We start from the raw sequence: 22342 nt of genomic DNA, 5'->3' as shown, positions 1-22342 counted from the left end.
ACAATAATGTTCTCAAATTTAAGAAATTTTTAAAATAATTCTCTCTGCTTTATTAAACAACTCCAACTATTGTTTCAACTCCTAACTATCAAAATGGTCATCTCATGAAGGATCTTAGGAACTATTCCCATTTCAATGATTCCTGCGTTTTTCAAAATAAATTATGAATTATTTATTTATTTTTCACATGTTCTTCCAACTTCTACATTTCTTGACTAATGTAAACCATTTCCTCTTCAAAATAGTCAGTTCATGCAGGTCATCTTGGCAGCTTTTTTACATTTCCAAGAGGCAAATTAATGATGTCTTCTTCCTTCCACATTTTTGATAAGTTCTTCAAAATTAGACAATTGCGAGACTTTCCATTTTGTTGAGGTCAAAGTTTAGATTAGTTGGACAAGGCAAACTCATCTCGCAGAAAATCAAATTTCCATGCTTCAGGCTGCTTGTTGTTTACAGTATTAGGGCCACAGAGAAGGCGTCTAAATTATTTTCTTGTAATAGTGGCACGACATTGTCCTCAAGTGGTTTATTATTGTACTGCACCAAAAGGAAACCTACTATTTTTTTATTCTACCTCTCATGAAAATAAACCCACCAAAAAAAGCATAAAATCAACACATTCATTCATACCAAAGGAACTTCCAGTACATGCGTGCATACAAGTACAAAAAATGAAATACATAAATGCACGATTTAAAATAATGACTCATTTTTGAATGTGTACAAGTCATTATTGAGGGTGTATTTTACTATCATGTAGTGTTGAAATAGAGACATATTTGAGGAAAATTTGCAGTATGCAAACAATATATTCAAAAAAAATGTTTTCGGCTAAAAACGCCTTACTATAAGTGGTCATTTTTTTGGTTAAAAACGACTGACTATATACATGGTTATTTTTTGGGGGTGAAAAACGCCAGACAATACATGGTGTTTTTTTTTTGTTTGTTTGTTTGTTTGTTTTTTAGCACAAAATGCCTTACTATACATGGTTGAGGGCGGCCCGGTAGTCGAGTGGCTAGCACGTCGGCTTCACAGTGCAGAGGTACCGGGTTCGATTCCAGCTCCGGCCTCCCTGTGTGGAGTTTGCATGTTCTCCCCGGGCCTGCGTGGGTTTTCTCCGGATGCTCCGGTTTCCTCCCACATTCCAAAAACATGCATGGCAGGCTTATTGGACGCTCTAAATTGTCCCTCGGTGTGAGTGTGAGTGCGAATGGTTGTTCGTTTCTGTGTGCCCTGCGATTGGCTGGCAACCGATTCAGGGTGTCCCCCGCCTACTCCCCGAAGACAGCTGGGATAGGCTCCAGCACCCCCCGCGACCCTATTGAGGATCAAGCGGCTCGGAAGATATACATGGTTGATTTTTACGCTAAAAATTCCTTACGATACCTGGTCTTTTTTTTGGCAGCTAAAAATGCCTTACTATAAATGGTCGGCGTTTTTTTTGGTTAAAAAACACTTTACTATACATGGTTGTTTTTTCAGTTAAAAATGCCTTACCATACATAGTCAGTATTTTTTTGCCTAAAAATGCCTTCGTTTTCATGGTTGTTTTTTTTCATCTTAAAACGCCTGATATTTTGCCAAATGAGTGACATTTGGCAAAATATGGTTGCCATTGTTTTGTGATGTTTTTTTTTGGTACTATGCTGGCTTTCAAGCGAACTGTGGACGGCATTCCTCGGGGCAATTTTTGCGCTGCTTTCAAAATGTACACGTATTTTGAGATGCTCAAAGATTAGAAATCATATATTAATAAACAAAATATATATATTTTTTTTGAACAAACAGGTACAACAAAGTTGTAATATTAGAGGTAAAAGTACCTCATGGTTTTTTTTCCGCATCCGAATTTCCAGATTCAGGAAGAACGGTGTCCTACTGAGAGAAAGAGCAGAAAGTAAAAACAAACAAACAAATGAATGAATAAATAAATAAAGACATGGTCCTTTTTTTCGGCTAAAAACGCCTTATTATAGATGGTCATTCTTTTCAGCTAAAAACGCCTTACTATACATGGTTGTTTACTTCGGCCAAAAACGCTTTATTCTACATGGTCTTTTTTTTCGGCGAAAAACGGCAAACTATACATGGTCATTGTTGTCGGCGAAAAACGCCTTACTATACATGGTGGGTTTTTTCGGCTAAAAACGGCTGACTATAAATGTTCGTTTTTTTCGGCTAAAAACGCCTTACTATACATGGTCGCTTTTTTCGGCTAAAAGAACGCCTGACTATACTTGGTAATTATTTTCAGCTAAAAACGCCTTACTATACATTGTCGTTTTTTTCAGCTAAAAACGCCTGACTATACATGGTCGTTTTTTTCGTCTTAAAGCGCCTTACTATACATGGTCGTTTTTTTTTGGCTAAAAACGCCTTATTATAGATGGTCATTCTTTTCGGCTAAAAACGCCTGACTATACATGGTCGTTTTGTTTACTAAAAACCCCTTACTATACATGGTCGTTTTTTTTCAGCTGAAATCTTCGGCCAAAAACGCCTTACTATACATGGTCGTTTTTTTTCGGCTAAAAACGCCTTACTATACATGGTCATTTTTTTCAGCTAAAAAAACGCCTGACTATACAAGGTAATTTCTTTCAGCTAAAAACGCCTTAAACATGGTCGTTTTTTTTCGGCTAAAAAAACGCCTGACTATACTTTGTGTTTTTTTCCGGCTAAAAACGCCTTATTATTCATGGTCATTCTTTTCAGCTAAAAACGCCTTACTATACATGGTCGTTTTTTTCGGCTAAAAATGGCTTAATATAGATGGTGGTGTTTTTCGGCTAAGAACGGCTTACGTTACATGGTCGTTTTTTTTTCGGCTAAAAAAACGCCTTAATATACATGGTCGTTTTTTTCGGCTAAAAACGCGTTACTATACATGGCCTTTTTTTTCGGTTAAAAACGCGTTACTATACATGGTGGGTTTTTTTCGGCTAAAAAAACGTCTGACTATACATGATCATTTTTTTCGGCTAAAAATGCCTTACTATACATGGTTTTTTTTTTCAGCTAAAATTTTCGGCCAAAAACGGCTGACTATACATGGTCCTTTTTTTCGGCTAAAAATGCCTTACTATACATGGTCATTTTTTTCAGCTAAAAAAACGCCTGACTATACAAGGTAATTTCTTTCAGCTAAAAACGCCTTAAACATGGTCGTTTTTTTCGGCTAAAAAAACGCCTGACTATACTTTGTGGTTTTTTCCGGCTAAAAACGCCTTATTATACATGGTCATTCTTTTCAGCTAAAAACGCCTTACTATACATGGTCGTTTTTTTCGGCTAAAAATGGCTTAATATACATGGTGGTGTTTTTCGGCTAAGAACGCCTTAATAAACATGGTCGTTTTTTCGGCTAAAAACGGCTGACTATACATGGTCATTTTTTTTTTCGGCTAAAAACGCCTTACTGAACATGGCTGTTTTGGGGGACTAAAAACGCCCTACTGTACATGGTCGTTTTTTGTTTTTTGTTTTTTTTTAGCTAAAAATGCCTTACTGTACATGGTCGGGGGGGGGGGGGTTCGTCTAAAAATGCCTTACTATACGTGGCCGTTTTTTAACCTAAAAATGCCTTACTGTAGATGGTCGTTTTTTCGGTTAAAAACGGCTGACTATCCATGGTCATTTTTGTTTGTTTTTTTAGCCCAAAATGTGCGGTCGATTTTTGGCGGTTAAATAGGCCATGGTCGTTCTTTTCAGATAAAAACGCCTTCCTATAAATGGTCGTGGTTTTTTTCAGTTAAAAATGCCTTACCATACATAGTCATGGAACTTTCCAGTGCACAGTATACAATGGAGATTTTGATTCCAAAGTTTGCTTAATTCTTAAATACTTAATATATACCAATGAGTCAGTCATAAGGTGCTTTTGAGGCACCACCATTATGATGAAATTAGAATGGACATGATCAAAATGATTCGTTTTGACCATATAACACCTTGTAGACAAAAAATGACTTTTTTTTCTTTTAATTTTATTATCACACACTGTGGTTCAACACAGCAGTCCGTGGGTCACGACAAAATCATGAGAATCCCAAGAGAAAAAATTATGTATTCAAAATGAACGAATCACAGCATACTAAATGGTGACATTGAACAAAGTCAAAATATGATTCGAGACAAACATCTGGACGTATTGCAGATATCAATATCAGCAGTAGAGGGCAATATAACACCACTTAACAGCACCCTCAGGCAGCCCTTCCAACAGGAGTACTCTTTATTTTGATCCGACTCGACCTGAGGAAGCTTCCCAAAATGAGCTGCGTGCACTTATTAACCTCCGCAATGTCAATCATATTGCTCCAAAGGAAATTGAATGTTAATATTGCATTAGTGGAAAACCTTCCCGTAAACCCTCCCTTGATCTCCCCCTGCATGGATTGAGATGATTTTGTGGTGTGATTTTTGCTAAACACACGGTGACGTATGGCGGACTGTGAATTACCTCGTGGTTTGCAGTGTAAACATCTGGATCTTCCACAAATCTGATCTATCATAGCCTCTTTCTCTTTCTCTCTCTCGGAGGATTAAATAGATTTGCACTTAGAGGACTAATCCTCGCTCAGTTGCATGTCTTGGCCTCAATAAATGAATTTGGATGTAACTTTACAGATGATGGCAACGCTCAGCTAGTACTGAAAGCATGCTGTTGCAAGTTTAGTGAATCCCGTTGGTTGAAATGTGATCCGAATCGTACAGATTTGTCGGCGTGAATGTTTTTAAAATGCACGAAAACCATTCGGTTTTCGCCACACTGCAAGATATTTGCAGAGTGGGTTAAAAATAATCAAATTCAGATCAAGTGAAAGTAAAGCAATGTTTTTGCATCATTTAAAAAATGCAACGATTACGATAAATTGGTGTGGATTTGTTCCACGTAATTTTGAATTATTTGCATAAACTGTGAAAGTAATGAAGCGATTCACAAGCTGTATTTTGCCTGCGACTGACTGGCGACCAGTTCAGGGTGTAGTCTGCCCTCCACCCGAAGTCAGCAGTGAGAGGCTGCAGCAAAAGAGCCCTCCCCCACGTCCTTGATCAGGATAAGCGGTGTTGAAAATGGACGGATAGCGAGCGAGAGAGAGAGAGATAGTTTTTTATTGTAAAAAACAATCATTTTAAAATGATGCCATCGTCTTCTTCAATAGTTTCCCTTTAATTTGTATTTATTTTTTGTTGTTGTTTGTTTTCAAATACCCGTTATTTGCTGCATTTACTCGTACTGCATTAAAAAGATAGATGTGAATTGTAAAGGAAACATGTTTTCATGTCCGTTTTCCTTTTTAAACTTACATTTTTTACAGATAACGTTAGAATGTTTTTACGATATTTTATGTATTTTAATTTATCAGCATGTGGGTATCCAAAGGACTGCGTTGTGTTTGGTGTTGGTGTTTATGTGTCTGCAGGTTCATTCTATCAACATTTTAGTCATCCTCTGATACGCTTAATGCAATCCCTGAGCCAAAGCTAACCTTCGGTTTCCACTCAGAGAAATGAATCCTGTTTACATATCTGCATAATTTAACAAAGCAGAAGACTTTCTAGAAAAGATTCGTGAGCTGAGCGAAGTGGCCTTCGGGTAGCTTGATACAAAGATATTTGAACACGAAGGAAGGGTGTGAAATCAAGCTGTCATTCTTTGGCTGTAGATAAGAGCACGGATGAGCAGTGTAAGTGTTTGTTGGCTGTTAAAGTGATTTCAAATCAGACGCTCTCTGCTTGTGGCTGTTTTCGCTCTCCGTGCTCAGCCCCTCCCCCTCCCCTCCAATTTCATCTGAAATTGAAGGCTCTCAACCTCGACGGATTATAGGAGTTAACCCAGGCATGCAACTGGGGTGGGGGTGGGGGGTGAGGGGAGGGGGGCGTTGTGCTAATGAGGCGAGCCGACAGAGCATCAACAAGTAGCTTCTGGGACGAGGGGGCGATTTGTGCGTCAGACCAGTTGGGGCGCAAGAAGAGTTCGACGACAGACACCAGAAAGTCACATTTAATAATAAAAGATTATTTCTTTTTGGATGCTTTATGTGTGATACATTTTTGGAAGTGAAACTACTCAAATGTTGTCATGTAATACATCAGTTATATACAGCAGTGGTTCTCAAACCGAGGTCCGGGGACCCCATGGGGTCCATTAGCCTTAACTTGGGGTCTGGAAAATAATTGGGGGAAAATGTTGTAGCATCTTTTATGTGTTTACCTGCATATGAGGACCAGTGTGCCAATAAAACACACATAATATGTCAATTACTCCTCCCTACCTCAGCTCTCATTTGATTTTGACACATCTGACAATCATGCATTTCTAGTTCTCACACTTCTTTCTCATGGAGAGATGTGCAGGAGACTCAATTTATTCATAATGCCTTGGAAGCACAAAAGTTTCGAACATGTAGATAAACCACTGCCTTTGCAGCTTATGAATGGGCACCATGTCTTTGGCAATGTTCAGCACAATGATTACCTTCAACTCTCATTTTGTCATGCAGAAAATAATGTTGAAAATTATTCCGCTCATATTGTCATTTTCTTAATGGGAATTAAACTTGCTAGACGTTTTTTTTTTCCAAGAGCGATCAAAAATGTTGCTTAATATAGCATCCAAATCGTGAAGATGGCAACACTTACTAGTGGGAGAGTGGTCCACGTAAGCTAGCTACAATAGATTAATATGGACTTTAACTCAGCTGAATTTGGGAAATTTCTTTCATTGAAACAGGTCAGAATTATTTAGGTTAAAACTCTTGAAAGATGAAAAGCATTTCCCATGCCATTTAGCTCTCTGTAGTTCTCTGTATGAATGGTGAATTGGTGTCAAGATTATGAGGGGATTCTTCTATTTTGTTTTTACACTATCAGGGGTTCCTGGACCCAAAAACGTTTGACAACCCCTGAGATGCAGCATGACACAGAACAACAATGATGTTCCTCCTCCTTTAAGAGGACCGTCGGCAGGATGGTTTGCAATGAAATTGTCACCATTCAGGATGTAAAAAGCAAAATATTTGGAAGTAGACCAAAAAAAAGTGCAACTGCATCTTCTGTGTAGCAATGATTCATCCTCATGAGAGTCCAGATACAGGGCGCTTTAGAAGAGCCAATGAGAGGTGAGTGCCCTGCCTTTGAGTGTTCAGTCTTTAAGGGCTGTGCACCTCCTCGGCGGGACTCCGAGGTGCACCGGTCTTCTCCTGCTCGTCCTTGTCCAGTCTGTCGTGACAAACCGTCCCGAGCACTTTGGCACTGTGCTCCTGTGCTTTGGCCCTAAGGGCAGCGATGCTGTTCTCTCTCAGTTCCTCTTTAGAAATGGCTGACTCGCACTTCGGCCTCCTCTCCTCCACCTCAGAGTCTTCGGCCCTCTGAGAGCTGGGCCGCGGCGGCGGCGGCGTCTCGTCACAATTGGCGGCCGCCTGTTGAGGGGGCGCCGGGGTCTCCATGGATTTTTTGTGCATCCCTGCAAAGAGTTGCGGGCATTCAGATTTAGAATAGCGTCTGTTGATTGGTAAGCCATCTTGAACTGGAAACAGCAAGCAAAGAAGGTTGTGGTTTAGAATAGATTGTTGCAAAGGACAACAGCTGTGAAGGAACAAGCTTGGAGGGTGAATGGAGTGAGGGAGTCAATGGAATGGAGAACATGCAACATTAGGTTTTGCTGAAAACATAAAGGATGATTTGCTACGCGTACCATTCAAGTAATACTGAATTAAATGTTCAAACCGTGCATAATGAACTCTTTTTAATCCAGTCCAGAACATTTGTAAGGGACAATGCAGTTATTTTCAGGTTTTAACTTTTGTGTACCGGTACTTTATTTTCTAACATTTATTTGGGTAAAATCCATTGCTCTTAAATGCAATAAATTTAAACATTGCAGTTTTGAATTTCTTTATTTTTAAAAATAACACGTTCAAACTGGGCGCCACCATGGTCGACTGGTTAGTACAGAGCTCGAATATGGGCTGTGTGAAGTTTGCATGTTCTCCCCATGCCTGTGTGGCTTTTCTCCGGGTACTTCGGTTCCCCTCCCACGTTCCAAAACATGCACCACGGGTTAATTGAACATTCTAAATCGTCCCTCGGTGTGATTGTGAGTGCGGCTCATTGTTCGTCAATGTGTGCGATGCATACCTGTCAACATTTCGGAGCGCCAACCTGTATAAACTACCAAAAAATCCTTATAAAGAGCAAAAAATCCTTATAAAATACCAAAGCATTTTATATGTCAAAATAACAGCAGAAAAAACCCACAAAATTTTCAATGATATTTATTGTAGATCTCCATAATACAATGTCTGGTTAATGTCTAATCATCATTCTACTTAGTGGCATTACTGTGTTCAGAGTTGAACCAACTCTGAACAACTCCAAATCATTTGGAGTTGGTGAAAAAAAAAAACGCAACATTTTTAGAATCCGTATGATTTTTGCGATACGACCACATACGTAAGATTCACCACAAAATCCGTATGAACTATGGGTAAACCGTATGAGTTGACAGGTATGGCTATGTGATTGAGTGGCTTGCAAAACAGTTCAGGGTTGCATGAACCCCTGGCTCCATGTGGATGAGCGGTTCAGATAATGGATGTTTAATGTTTAAGTGGATGGTTCTAGAGACAAGTACCGGTATATAAAAAGAAAGAAAGAAAATAACGTTTAAGTACCACTGCCATAAGGCTAAAATTCTTATGTCGGTAGGAAGGAAGGTAGGCACTGCACTAGCAGTGCAAGCAGCAAGCAGCTATTTCATATATTTTTGTGCATTCGTGCAAAGTGCTGCGGCCATTCAGATTTAAAATAGCGTCTGCTGATTGGTAGTTTAGTAGGACAGAAGGAAAGAAGGAAAGAAGGGAGGGTGGAGGCAAATGATGAATATTCTGTGTCAGTGATGGAAGCAGGGATCGGTGGTTGACCACACGAGAATGAGGAAGAGAAACCTGAGGAAAGTGACCCACCTAGTAACCAGGGGGCACAGGACTCCATGATGCCATCCTTGGCCGACTTGAGGATGGACTCCGGCAGAGGGATGGAATGCCTGACCATGGCTCCGTAGAGGCCGTACTCAGCCATGACGGTGCTGCGACCCCAACACTTCTCTCTCTTCCTCCACTTGGCTCTGCGGTTCTGAAACCACACCTGGAAGGACACAAAATGTTTCTTTCTGTACTAATAATTTGCAATTGTTTACCATTGCACTGCTTTATAATGACAATTGTTCGAATAGAATCTTAAGTTAAGTCGAATTCCCACTAACTTTCAAGCAAGTCAAGTCACTACTTGCGATAAGCAAGTTCCGAGTCAGGTCATACAATCTCCATCCGTCACAACCTATACACCATTCGCACATTAGCCACGTTGCATGAAGTATCTGTAATTGTGTTTAATAGGTCCCCAACCAATCTCACGGTGTTCTGTTTCTTGACAGGGAACTCACTCATTCAGTTTAGCATTTCACCTATTCATATGTGATTCAAGTCGATACTTATATTAAGTCTAGTCTCATGATACCAAGTCAAAGTCAAGTCTTTCAAGCCAAGCAAGGCAAAAGATCGGCGATTTCAGTCTGACTCGAGTCAAGTCGTGTAACTTGGGGACTCAAAATATGGTTGATGATAAACTGTGTTCAGCATGGCAATGATGACTACATTCTCAATCATTATGGAAACAGCGATGTGGAACTCGTTTACAATGATGGACCGGTAAAGGATTGTACACAGTGGAGCTGGACATAATGACCAATTAGTGGATTCACTGATCAGTCCAATCGTGCAGAATCAATCGTTGATTAATCACGTCTTGAAGCAATTGAGGCAAAATGGAGTGCAATACTTGGATGGAAAGAGCTACGGTGCTCCTGATTCAGTCTAGTTTGAGGCCCGGAGAAGGAGAAATTGGCAGCTGAGGCTTACACCCATGCAGCATTTTTCTGCTCAACACTTTTTATAACACTGAAATTGGAAACAAGAGTTCTAAACATTCAGTGTGTGAATTCTCCTATCTCTCAATGGTAACCGTCCCCTCAGATGTAAAATTCATGGAAACGAGTTAAACCCAGACCAAACAAAGTGACGTAGAGCCAAAATAAAGTTAGAATGTTTCTCACAATTCTCAAGAAGAACAATTACAGTGAGAAATGTTAAAGGTGACTTTTTAATAACTGCACACAAATAGACGACTCACTGGAGGACTTGCTTCAACCTAGGTGGGGTTGGCTCGGGGGGAGCAAGATAACCTGACTTCCCTATCCCCGGCTACGTTGTTCAGCTATTCCGAGGGATCCCAAACATGCCCACGGCAACCTAGAGATGTCGTCTTTCCAACCTGACTTGATACTTTCTTGATGTCTCTTCCCATTGGGATGTGCCTGGAACACCTCATCGAGGGGGTGTCCACGAGGCATCCTAAACCGATGCCCGAGCCACCTCACGAGGCTCCTCTCGATGCGAAGTAAATTCATTTAGGCCACTTGAAAGCGTGATCTTGTTCTTTCAGTCTGAACCCACAGATCATGTTCATAGGTGAGGGTGGGAACGAAGTTCAACCAGTAATCGAGACCTTCCTCATTCAGCTTAGCTCAGATCCACCTGTATATCTCCCTTTCCATCCTCCCCTCATTTGTGAAGACCCCGACTTGATTGAGCTCCTCCACTTGGGGGCAGGTTCTCATCCCCGACCTAGAAAGGTCACCTCACTCTTTCCCGACTGAGGACCCTCATCTCAGATTTGAAGGTGCTGATTCTCGTCTCAACCGCTGTCAACCGCTCCAGCAAGAGTTAAAGTCGGCAGCCTGATGGAGCCATCAAAACCACATCACCGGCAAAAAGCTGAGATGTAATTCTGGGGCCATCAAACTGCTGGATCTTCCAGGGTGCACGGAACTTTCCTCTGGTGAATGCACGCGCTGCTTTGACGTGATATGTTGTTTCCAAGAAATATCTCAAAATGTAAAGTGTGACATCAAGCCCCAGTCTTCCCCTATTGTTTATTATCCGTGCACACAGAAATGAGAGTGTGTTCCAGGTTGATTTTTAAGAACTTTGTAAAGAGAATTATCAAATTATTAAACTTCAATACTTCAATGTGTTTTCGCAACAGCTTATCTGGCATTCAGAAAATGGTCATTAATCCTTCGTCAATGCTTCAGAGAAAAGGGAAAGTTGAATTTTGGCAGCGGTAAATCTCATATCTGTCAAGGTTGTTTTTGACCTCTGACTTCTGTTCCTTGAGTGGAGCAAAATGGGATCATTCTCATTTCCCCCATGACCTTTTGAAGACCAACAGGTGCATTTTTTTTCTGGAAAAAAATGCAAATATGGTGGGGAATAGACCGTTTAAAGGACTGATTCAAGGCCCCCTGTTCCCCATTGTCCAATAAAAATACATAAAGTACATCCCCTGGAGTGTTTTACTGTTTAATGTTTAACTGTTTACATTTGTGTCAAAGCGTGATAATTTGGGTGTTTCTATCGCGGTCAAATGGCCAAACACTAATCATGTTGGTGACATTTTTGTTGAGAGGTGTGGCAAGAATTTCTTTCAATATTCAAATCTGTGCCTTGGCTCCACAGAATTTGTGGAAACAATACGACCTTAAGATGACGTGTAAGGTAAAAGCTTGACGTCAAAGGGAGCCGAAAGCTGCTGCCAGGAGGAGAAGGTACCCTGGGGCACACCGCCGTCTGATTGAAAAATAAGTTAATTTCAGGCTCGATCGATGGCGGCCAGGCGGGCAAATATCACGGGAAATTAAACTAGCGGCACCCGGGGGAGCAACGCTATTGACCCGTGCTAATAAATTCAATGTAGTTATTTCATTTGAGCTCCGCACCTTGCGTGGCAGCCCCCACCCAAGCCGGTTTCATTTAACTAATTACGCTCAATGAGCAAAAATTGGGTGTTAATTTTTATTTCGCAGAGGAGCCGCCTGATTCTATTTATGTATTTATGTATATATTTGCATCTGGTATTATTTATTGGGAGATGTCGCGGGGCCTTAATGAGAAACGAGATTAAAAGGCGGGCTTGTGCAGGCAGATGGATGGTGCAGGGGTCACGCCGCAATCTTCTCCCGCCTTGATCGCTTGATTAGGTCGTTAGTGTCTGCTCGCACACAACAAATTGTTTCACTTTCCAAGTGAGCCTGATGAGAAACGATGTGTCCAGGGCTGGGGGAAGGCATCACTCAGCTCTCTGAGAGATGAGAAACGTCAGCGTGCAAAATGCACGGGCGGGAAACGTGTGCAAACATCGCCTCTCAAAAACCTGGCATTTCGCTTACAGGCCAGAACATTTGGTACACTAAGATCAATTTTACTCAAAGAAATTTGCGGATTTTGCAATTGTTGCGCTTGTCGTTGGTACCTCTCGCATACTTAGAAAAAAACCCCACATATTGGAAACAGCTGATGCTGAGGACGGACAACAACCACAACCAAACATTCATTGTTCCTCTGGCAGTGTTAATCAAAACTGAGTGTTATGCTTTAAAAGGTAAATTTTAGGCATCACTCTTATAATGTTTTGCAAATGCTCCAAATAAAGTGTTGGGTGAAAGAGCAATCTTTAGGTTATCGTCTGTAATGGATAAAGAATGTTCTTTCACACTGTATTTGCACGCGCACACACACACACACACGCGCACACACACACACACATTATGTTTTTAAATGATTTATAAAGTAGATTCTCTCACTATTGAAGGGGAAACACTGATGATCAAACATGCATCCAACATCTCTCATGGTCATGTGAAACGAACTGATCTAAATAACATTGCATGTTCCTAATATTTTGCTTCATATATTATATATATATATTTTATATATATATATATATATATATATATATATATATATATATATATATATATATATATATATATATATATATATGGCTGCAAGTAACAATTATTGAATTACCCTTATATTATATTTATATATTTATAATATTTTATGGTCCAACCATATGTGAAATCGGGACATTATTTCCAAATTACGATTCAGTTACTACAGTCTCTTCCTTGTCAGAAAAGAGGCAAACGACGTGGATCACAGTTTTTTAAAGTCAAAGCAGATATTTGCACATGTGTGATGTCAACGCAGGGATCATCAGTCATCTTTCATGGAGGAATGCAAAAAAAAGAGATTTGTTTTTTCCCCTGTTTGAGAGGCTGAAAATTAAGGATTTGGACAATTTAAAATCAAACAAGGTCTCCAAGCGATTGATTGACAATCAGAATACCTATACATTAATTTGATAGTTGACTAGTTGTTAATCGATGCATCCCTAATGTATACAATAAAATTTATACTTAAAAAAACATATACACGCAACAGTGATAAAGAGATGATTTATATATAGGCAAAAAGATGTGACTTCAAATTCAAAACAAATCAACAGGTGACTGGAATTTATAATCGAGCTTTAAAACAACAGCCTCAAAGTGAGGTCTATATATACAGTATATATGTACATATATATACAGTATATAAAGATCTAGATTTTTTTAGACTTAAAAAGCTGCTACATGCTGCAGAGGAAAAATGATATTGGTGCAGAATTAGGAACATATTTGATTTGAAATAGCGTGTGGGAATGTTTTCATATAGGCCTGCGTGTATTTTCGTTGTGTGTGAGTGAGTCTGACCTGTATTCTGTCTTCGGGTAATTCTGTTTTCATGGCCAACATCTCTCGTGCGTATACATCTGGATAATGGGCCTCGTTAAAGGCCTTCTCCAGCTCCTCCAGCTGGTACGAGGTGAATATGGTCCTGTTTGGACAAAAATACCACGCTTAATTCATGCACAAACCGATCCACCCCAGTCCCTATTTTTTTTCGAATTGCATATCTAAATTGAAACATAAAAATATACTTGGGGGGAGGAGCGGACCGTGATCTCAAGCACCGCATCGAATTAGAACAAATATTTTCTGAGAGGGAAAAAAGAAAAAAAACCCCGATCATGCTCGTATGACGCATCTAAAAAATGTTTACTATATCTCATGTATTAAAAAAAGACGAATTTGGTCGTTTTTTTCTTTAGAATTCGTTATGGCACAGGAAAGGCGAAATTGATTGAACAGCACACAATTTAAAAGGGTTATACCGAAATAAATTGTCATTGAATATAAAGTATTTTTTCGTTGTTTGTTTGGATTGTTTTGTTTTCAAAGCAGATTTTAAATACTGAAATGATCACTGACCTGTGGCGTCTTTTCTTGCGTTTCTTGCTCTGAGCTATTGAAGACTTTGACAGTTTCCTTTCACTGGAAGACAAATCCTCCGAGTCTGCACAAGGAAAATGACAGTACTGCATTTGATCAGACATGCAATCGCGTATTTGCTTCATATTTTATGTGGGGCGAGAAATGATCGTCTGTTTGAAATATTAATTTAGTACAATTCATTTCATTTCATTCAAAACACGGCTCTACCTCTGACTCGAATGCGCGTTGTGTTTTCATCCTGTGGTGTCAGTGTTTCCGATATTGTCTTGCCAGATATAAACGCATGATTATTTTTTAAAAATATATATCTGATCTCCACCATGAACTAGTGAAAAGAGAGGCTGACCGGAGCTTGCAGACTGCCCGGCGTCCATCCGCCCTGCAGAAGAGGTGTTATGCGGCCGCAAGTGAACATCCTGCTGGTCCAGCACGCCCTCCAAAAAGGCGGGCTGGCGGTAAAACGCCGGAATCCCACCGGGGCCGATTAATCCCATCCCGACACCCACACCGGCGTGGCCCAGCACGGACCTGGCCGCGATGAGATGCGCCCCTGCCGGCAAGGCGCTCAGCGGGCTCCTCGGGGCCGAGGAGGGCTCCTTGTTGAGTCCCAGGATCTCCTGGATGCCGAAGCCCGTGCACCTGCTGGGCGGGTGGATCACGGTGGTCTTGGCCGGCTGTTGCTGGTGGTTGAGGCTGATGCCTCCGTTTGCACCCAGAGGAGGTCTTCGTGTCTCCACGGGGTTCAAAGTTGCCGACAACACTGCGCCTTGTTTGCCCGTCATGGTGGCTTGGCTTCGGCTGGGATTTTTTTTTAATGGATGTAACAGGCTGCTCCCCAGTGCATGGCCCTCTGTGCACAACAAGTGCATGCGGGGGCTTCTTCACAAAATGGTCCCTTTATCCAACAGGTCCAGAGGCACAGCCCAGCAGCCAATCAGCAGCGAGGATTCAGGATTCCTGTGGATCATCATGGATGCATTTTTTAGCCAGACGCCCTTTTTCTCACACTAATAAAATCTCATGACTAGAAACGCGCGAGCAATTTACGATAGGAAAGAACATATCGTTTAAAATTAGGTGCATTTAATTATCACACTCTTTGGGTTGTTAGACACATTTTCAACAAAACACTTTCTTGCAATGGTTTTTATCGACGCCTAATTGATCTCCAGATGTTGTGTGTGAGTGTATGTGTGTGGTAGATATTCATCACATGCAAATAATCAAAGGCCTTCCACAAAACACGGTGGACCGACGACGTGACGCCAGTGTGCTATGTACGTGGGTCCTGCAACGCTTGGTAGTAATCCCACAGCACCAGTTAAAAGACCAGGCAGAAGAGAGGAAGATGATACATATGTAGGCTCAGTGGGCAAAAAAGGATGGAAAATGGCCAAGTCACATGACATTATAAAATAAAAATAATATTAATAATAACACAACTGTGAACCATACGATTCTCAAAGCAAATATAAGCATATCTGTATAATGTATACATTTGGAAGCAAGGTGGCACAATTTAACTCCTCTATCTCATAGTCCTGTGTGTCCTGTGTCAAAAATATTTCTTCTTATAACAAATACGGAATAAAATGTGGATTAAAAAAAACTCGGTCCATTATCGAATCTTTTCACCAAAGAGAAGAAAAAAAAACGAAAAACAAAACCAAATAAAATAAAATGAAAAGAGGTGTGGCAGAAACATTTCTCAGAAAGGAATCCAATTTGGGAAGGAAAAAAAAATCTCCGCCCATTCCTCCTTTTTATTCACTGAAGAGAGAAAAAAACTGTAAAATATTATGAGCGGACGGGTAAGCAACCTGTGGCCAGTGGGCCACATTGTGTCCGTCTAAAAAGAACAAAAACCTTGAAAGAACTATAATAAACTACTCCAAAAAAATAAAGGGAACACTTGAAGTTACATTGTGCTGTTTAAGTGTTCCCTTTATTATTTGAGCAGTCTCTCTCTCTCTCTCTCTCTCTCTCTCTATATATATATATATATATATGTGTGTGTGTGTGTGTGTGTATAAAGAGAGAGAGAGAGAGATTATCATTGTATATCATCGATTATTATTAATTTAGAGAGGTAGGCAGTATATTGGAGTGCTGTTATTCCACAATTTTCCATCAAATTTGAAATAATCCTCATACAAAATACTAAAACATTCCGTTTCTGAGTAAATGTATTTGTCCTGAGACAAAATCTAAATTGATTGAATGTCTTACTCTACCTCATGCACATGATCATCCATCTATCAATTATCCAAGGTGCTTTTTCTCACGAGAGTCACAGATGTGCTGGAGCCCATCCCAGCTCATTTCGGGCAGTCGGCCGGGTACACCCTGAATTGGTTGCCAGCCAACCGCAGAGCACACATAGATGAACAATCAATCATTCGCACCCACAGTCACACCTGGGGACAATTTAGAGTGTTCCATTAACCTATCATGCATGTTTTGGGAATGTGGGAGGAAACCGGAGCACCCGTAGAAAACCCACGCAGGCAAATGCCACACAGGAAGGCTGAAACACCGTTTCGAACCCTGGACATCTGTACTGTGAGGTGGACGTGTTAACCATTTGACCATGGTGGCATCCCAGTTTGAACATGTTATTTTTTAAAATAGGAAGAAAAAATTGCAATGATTCAATTCAAATGAATGCATGGGGAGAATATGTAAACTCCACACAAGAAGGCCAGAGCCCATGAATCAAACCCTGGATTTTCTGTACTGTGAGGGAGATATGCTAACCGGTCAATCGGGGGCATAAAAATATTATTGGTCAAAAAATGTAAACATAAAAACAAAGTGGAAAAAAAATACATTCTAGACACAAAAAACAGCAAGACATTACATGCAGGGTGGACAACCCACAGCCAGTGGTCCATCAAAATGTTTATTTGTTGGATGGATTTTTTTCTCATAAATCTCCCATTTGGATTTGATAAGAATGGACTCTGCCCCTGATGGTGAATATTTTTTACACCCAGTACTACTACTGTGACTGCAGATAATAACACTAATAAATAATAGACAATAGTTACATGTATTATTTTTCAAATGCACTGTATTGACATTTAAAGCACTTTGGCCCCAATGACTGCAGTAAAGCATGCCTCCTAATGTGTTTTGTCTTGGCAGTGACAGACTCATCAATCCTTTGTTGAGAAAGCAGCCTTTAGTGTTGAGAATTAACAGCGCATTTAAATGCATGGCAGAGTATTTATTTACTATCATACTGACCTCAGGTGCTTCAGCCTGTTGGCATTCTTTGCATACATTAGCATGTCATCTTGAGCAAACAACTGATAAAGTGCAACATTGACTTAGAGAGTCATTGCTGCATGTACTGTACATCCACTGATCCACTAACAAAGTCGTCATTCACATCAAACATTTGGAAATGAGCCGCTGATTTGGAAACAGGAACATATTGGTGCGCCAATTAGTGCCGGTCCTGTTGAAACTAATTAGGGCCTATTTAGTGGAAATTCCATTAATGAAGAGATCAATGTTATTAGGATATGCTAATGACACATGCCGCCTGTTGGGATAGAGCTATCTATTAACACGGAAAGAGATGGGGTTGGCCAGGCACTGGCAGTTACGTGGTGGTCACTCTCCGGCTACCCGACAGAGAAGATAAAATTTAAATTTCCGTGATTGTCCTTCCATTTTCACACGGATGTACCTTAGCTCCCTTGATATTCTGACACAATTAATTTATATTTACTACATATTTAAAAAAATACCATGAAAATAAAATTACAACTGATATCAATACGAAAAGAAGGTGTGGCTCTTACAGTCATTATCAATCAAAATCATTACTTTCAGACAAAGATGGCAAAAGTAGGCAAAGATGCTAAGATGTCATTGTGTACCACATCTTCCACCAGGTTTCACGTCTATTTCGAACCGTGTTTGTTAAATCCAAATCATTTAAATTAAATTTTATGACTTGTATAAAATTATATTACAGGACTAGAAACAAACGCAATATAACCATATCACACCACGTTTGTATAAAAATTCACGTTAAAATGACATCAGAAGTTACTTGTACCGGCCGGCAGCAAAGCATGACGGGAAAGCCTGCTCCGATTACTGTACTGTTACTGTCATAAAGTTATCGTCTGTCCACTAAACTTGTTGTGCACAGGTTTCAAAATAAAAGTTAAAAACAGGAAGTGCGGCGTGAGCCGCCTATTTGTGTTGTTGCCCTGCGATTGGCGCGCAATCAGGTCAGTGCGTAACCCCGTTTACTGTCCGAAGACAGCTGGCATAGGCTCCAACACACCCCTGTGACGATAAACAGATTAGAAAATGGATGGATGGATAGTATTGCTGTTTGAACAGCGTATGACAAAAGAGCCTTATGAAGTGTAAACTGTCTTAGCTGATGTGATGCACACTAGGTTCTTTGTTCCTTTTTGCACAGTTGAACTATTTATTCTCTCAGACTGGTTTAAATTAACAGCGGTCGTGATCTTGTAAGGGCATTTAATTATACATTCGATTTTCATTAACTTCTATATGATTGTCATTGAAGAGAATGCATATATATTGTTGATTGATAAATTAGTGATATGGGATTTCATCATAAAATGCTCTGAAGTAAACTCCAGGGTCGAAAAGGAGTCCAACTCCGGCCATGCCATGAAATCAAATTCCCATATGTAGCAATCTTACACATGAGCTCAAAATACGAACAGGAACAAAGCTTAGCAGCATTTAATGGTGTCGGCTGTTGTTGAAAATTGCTCTCTCTGATTGGCTTTTAGGTAGCAAATACAAATTAGTGCACAAGAAAAAATTAATTGTGAGGAAAGTACACAAAAGCAAAGTAACAAGAAACAAAATGGCGTTTGTAATAAATTAGGCAAAACCATGCTTTTTACTTACTCGTGATCCTGCTTGTATTATGAGTGTGTTGAGCAAGGTAGTACCAGAATCAGAATCATCTTTATTGGCCAAGTATGTAGAACACACAAGGAATTTGTCTCCGGTATAACACGCTGCACTAGTATCATCGTAAACAACAAAATCATTGAACCATTTTAGAGTAACCAGTAGTTTTGTAGTACCATTTTGTAGTACAAGAAGAGTGACTACGTCAGTGACTGTTTAAGGAGTTAATGGCTAGAGGGAAGCTGTTTAAGTGTCTACAGGTTTTGGTGCGCATGGATCTGTAGCGTCTGCCTGAGGGGAGTGGCTGGAAAAGGTGGTGGGCAGGATCCGGGGGACCCAGGAGGATTTTCCGTGCCCTTGTCTTGATTCTTGCAGTGTGCAAGTCCTCAAGAGTGGGTAGGGGGGTGCCAAATTATATGTGTGCATTTAATTTCAAGATACCCCGACTGTGTGGATGGTATGATAAACAATCACTTCTCAGTTACAGCGGAGGTCACAAACATACTTACGCGCACCTTAGGCCAGCAAGATATGTCACTCAGGCCATCCTGCTGAAAGATTCTTGGAAATATGCCCTTGGGAATAAGCAGTGTCTGAACGGCCAATCAATTACAGGCAATTTAATGCCATCCCTGCCCCACATTCTTATCAGTTCATCTGTGCAAGCGTCTTGCTCGTTGATGGAGGCTTGCGCCATTCTCCTGCATGAGCATGGCAGCATGCCGATTTGTATGCAGAGGAGATGTCGCCGAAAGTCTCCAGATTAAGGCAAGCTTTACAGTACGTGGTGTGACTGGTGGTGCCCTTCAAAGAGCATGCAAATGAAGAAGTAAACAGATGCTCTGACTTCTTCTTTTTTTAACATACACAAAATCAAGCAAACCAAAAGTCTGAAGAGGAACAAGAGCACCACCATGTATGATGATGATGATGATGGCATTCTGCAGTGAAAGAAAGTCCCGGAGACGGCTCCAACCTGATGACAGCACCCGTGTGAAGCAGAGTCAGGAAGCAGGACTAAGTGGTCCGCTGCTTTCCCAAAGATATCACCCTCCCCCATACAAAAAACAAAACAAAACCAAAAAAAACGTTTTGCAAGGTCAGCAGCTTTCTCATGGCCCTACCGCAATTAATGGCATGTTTGGTAGCTGCCCGCAGACATTGCTTAATTAGGCGAGGACTTGATTAATTTGCACTAATTGACGGCTAATTTAAGGACTGGGGGGTGAGGGCACATTGGACTGACATTTGTTGGGGCTCAGAGGGTATGTGGGGTTAACGCTTGAACCAACCCCACCAGGCTGTCTGCATGCAGATGAGTGGGCCTGTGGACACTGACCCAGCCAAACGTGGTGACAGGCAATATTGATAGCGTCAGTGTAGTTAGCATGTTAGCACGGCATGCCATCGTCATCATCAACAAGTGTCTGTCATGGTTAACTTGAAACTGGGTGCTACAACAAATTTACTGTACAAATAATCCTTACTTTTATTGACTACACCGGTGAACAGCAAATGTACCTAAATAGATTTTTGATGCTGATTTAAAGAGTGAATTTACTTTTTTTTTGGAGCTAATCAAGCTACTGTGATTTTATTTTCTGTTTGACCTATGAACATTAACGCAACACGAACTTTATCATGTGTTGTAATTTAAAGCTATGTTTCAGAAAAAAAACTTCATAAAATCAATTGCGTCAAATTTGCAAGTAGCAATGATGCTAACGCCGTATATAGGATCGTAAACTTCACAAATGATTGTTTACATTATAAGGCGTACTTATTATTCTTGATTAGTCAATTTCTCAGTCATTCACTGTTTTTTTTATTTTACATTTTGATACACCGTTTGAAATGAATGAACGGTAATAAAATGTTGAATGACTGTATAATTATTTGTTGTCAGTGTCGTTGCTTTAAATATTTTTTTCCATCGCAATTTAAAGCGATGAAAAAAATGTTTACCGGTCTGCGAACAGCATATACTTGTCTCAACCGGTCCGTGGCAGAAAAAAGGTTGGGGACCACTGATCTAAGCTATAAGAGACGAGTACTATTTTAACCCCATTGGGCTGCTACACTAAGACACAGCATCTCTCAGCGGCCTGCTAAATTGTACAAATGATCCGTGTTGTTCAGATGGGTGACCTGGGTGGGCGTGGGAGGTGAAGTCACCGAAGCAGAGGCGGCCTCTGTCCGTGTGAATCAGAAAGACGATTGGGGGCTTATTAGAGGCCCGGGAGGAGTGTAACTTGCTGGCAGCGAGCAGCCAGAGACCGAGCGACATCTCCAGCCGGGAACAGTCAGAGGCATTGTCTTACCTAATTATGGCCGACCAACTTCTTTTTGTTTCCCATTCGGCATGCCTGTCTGATTCTCTTTTTGCCTGACCGCTTGCTCCGACAATGCTGAAGTGTGCTAATTAGAAGAGAAATGGTCCTAGTAATTATGTCAACTTTGATTAAAGGTGACGACAATGAGCAATATTATTTTTGCGCAATGTTTTGTGTATAAGGGACCCTGCTTCCAAAGCTCATTAAAAGAAAAGCGCTGCACTGGTGGCGCAGCGAGACACTTCTTCCTTCGCTAGTTATTGCCCTAATTAAACATTCACTTTCAAACTCAGCTTTTGTCCAAGTTGAATCATGTGAACGCCCCCTTCTCATTCCAAACAGAAAAATGTTTCCCCAAAACATGCAGAACCATTTAATGCGTCGATAAAATGGAAATACGTATAAATAAAGAAGGATCGAACCTAAGCAGACAGTACTTAAGTAAATAAAAATAGAATATGAGAGGACAACAAGATCTCGGACCGCAGCCAGAGAAAGCTTTTCTGCAATTCATCTTTTGATATGACTGGTTTTCTACATTAAAACACTTTTCTTAGTACAGTCAAGCCTCGGTTTTCGAACGTCTTTGTTCTCGATCAAATCGTTTTTCGCCCAAAAATTTCAATTTTTTTATGCCTCGGATGACAACCGAATTTCGGTTCTCGAACAAACTGAGCGCACTTGAATGCGTCACTTGACTACTCTCACCTTCCTTACCCGGGGAATGTTTCCTCGGGTAGACGAGGAAGTGACGCTTCCTTGGTTGGCGTTCCATGGTGAACAGACGTGTTCAATCAAGATTTTTTTTTAAAGAGCGTGGTTTCGGTTTTCGAACAGCCTTCTG

General features: G+C 40.6%; 1 protein-coding gene across 2 annotated transcripts; it reads right to left on the bottom strand.

Annotated features, from left to right (window-relative positions):
* Positions 1-5997: 5997 nt before the first annotated feature.
* Positions 5998-16129, bottom strand: vsx2 (visual system homeobox 2). 2 transcript variants are annotated; one of them, XM_052086002.1, is made up of 5 exons: positions 14595-16129; positions 14225-14309; positions 13667-13790; positions 8976-9156; positions 5998-7537 (listed from the first exon to the last, which is right to left on the bottom strand). In XM_052086002.1, exons 1-5 carry the CDS (start codon positions 15115-15117, stop codon positions 7161-7163), a joined length of 1290 nt encoding a protein of 429 aa, XP_051941962.1. In that variant the 5' UTR covers positions 15118-16129; the 3' UTR covers positions 5998-7160. The 2 variants fall into 2 exon arrangements, with proteins under 2 accessions (XP_051941962.1, XP_051941963.1); XM_052086003.1 differs by having other exon boundaries at positions 5998-7474.
* Between the last annotated feature and the right edge of the window lie 6213 nt (positions 16130-22342).

This window comes from Hippocampus zosterae, chromosome 14 (assembly GCF_025434085.1).
Source record: "Hippocampus zosterae strain Florida chromosome 14, ASM2543408v3, whole genome shotgun sequence".
Classification (NCBI taxonomy): domain Eukaryota; kingdom Metazoa; phylum Chordata; class Actinopteri; order Syngnathiformes; family Syngnathidae; genus Hippocampus; species Hippocampus zosterae.
This window is presented reverse-complemented; position numbering and strand designations above follow the sequence as displayed.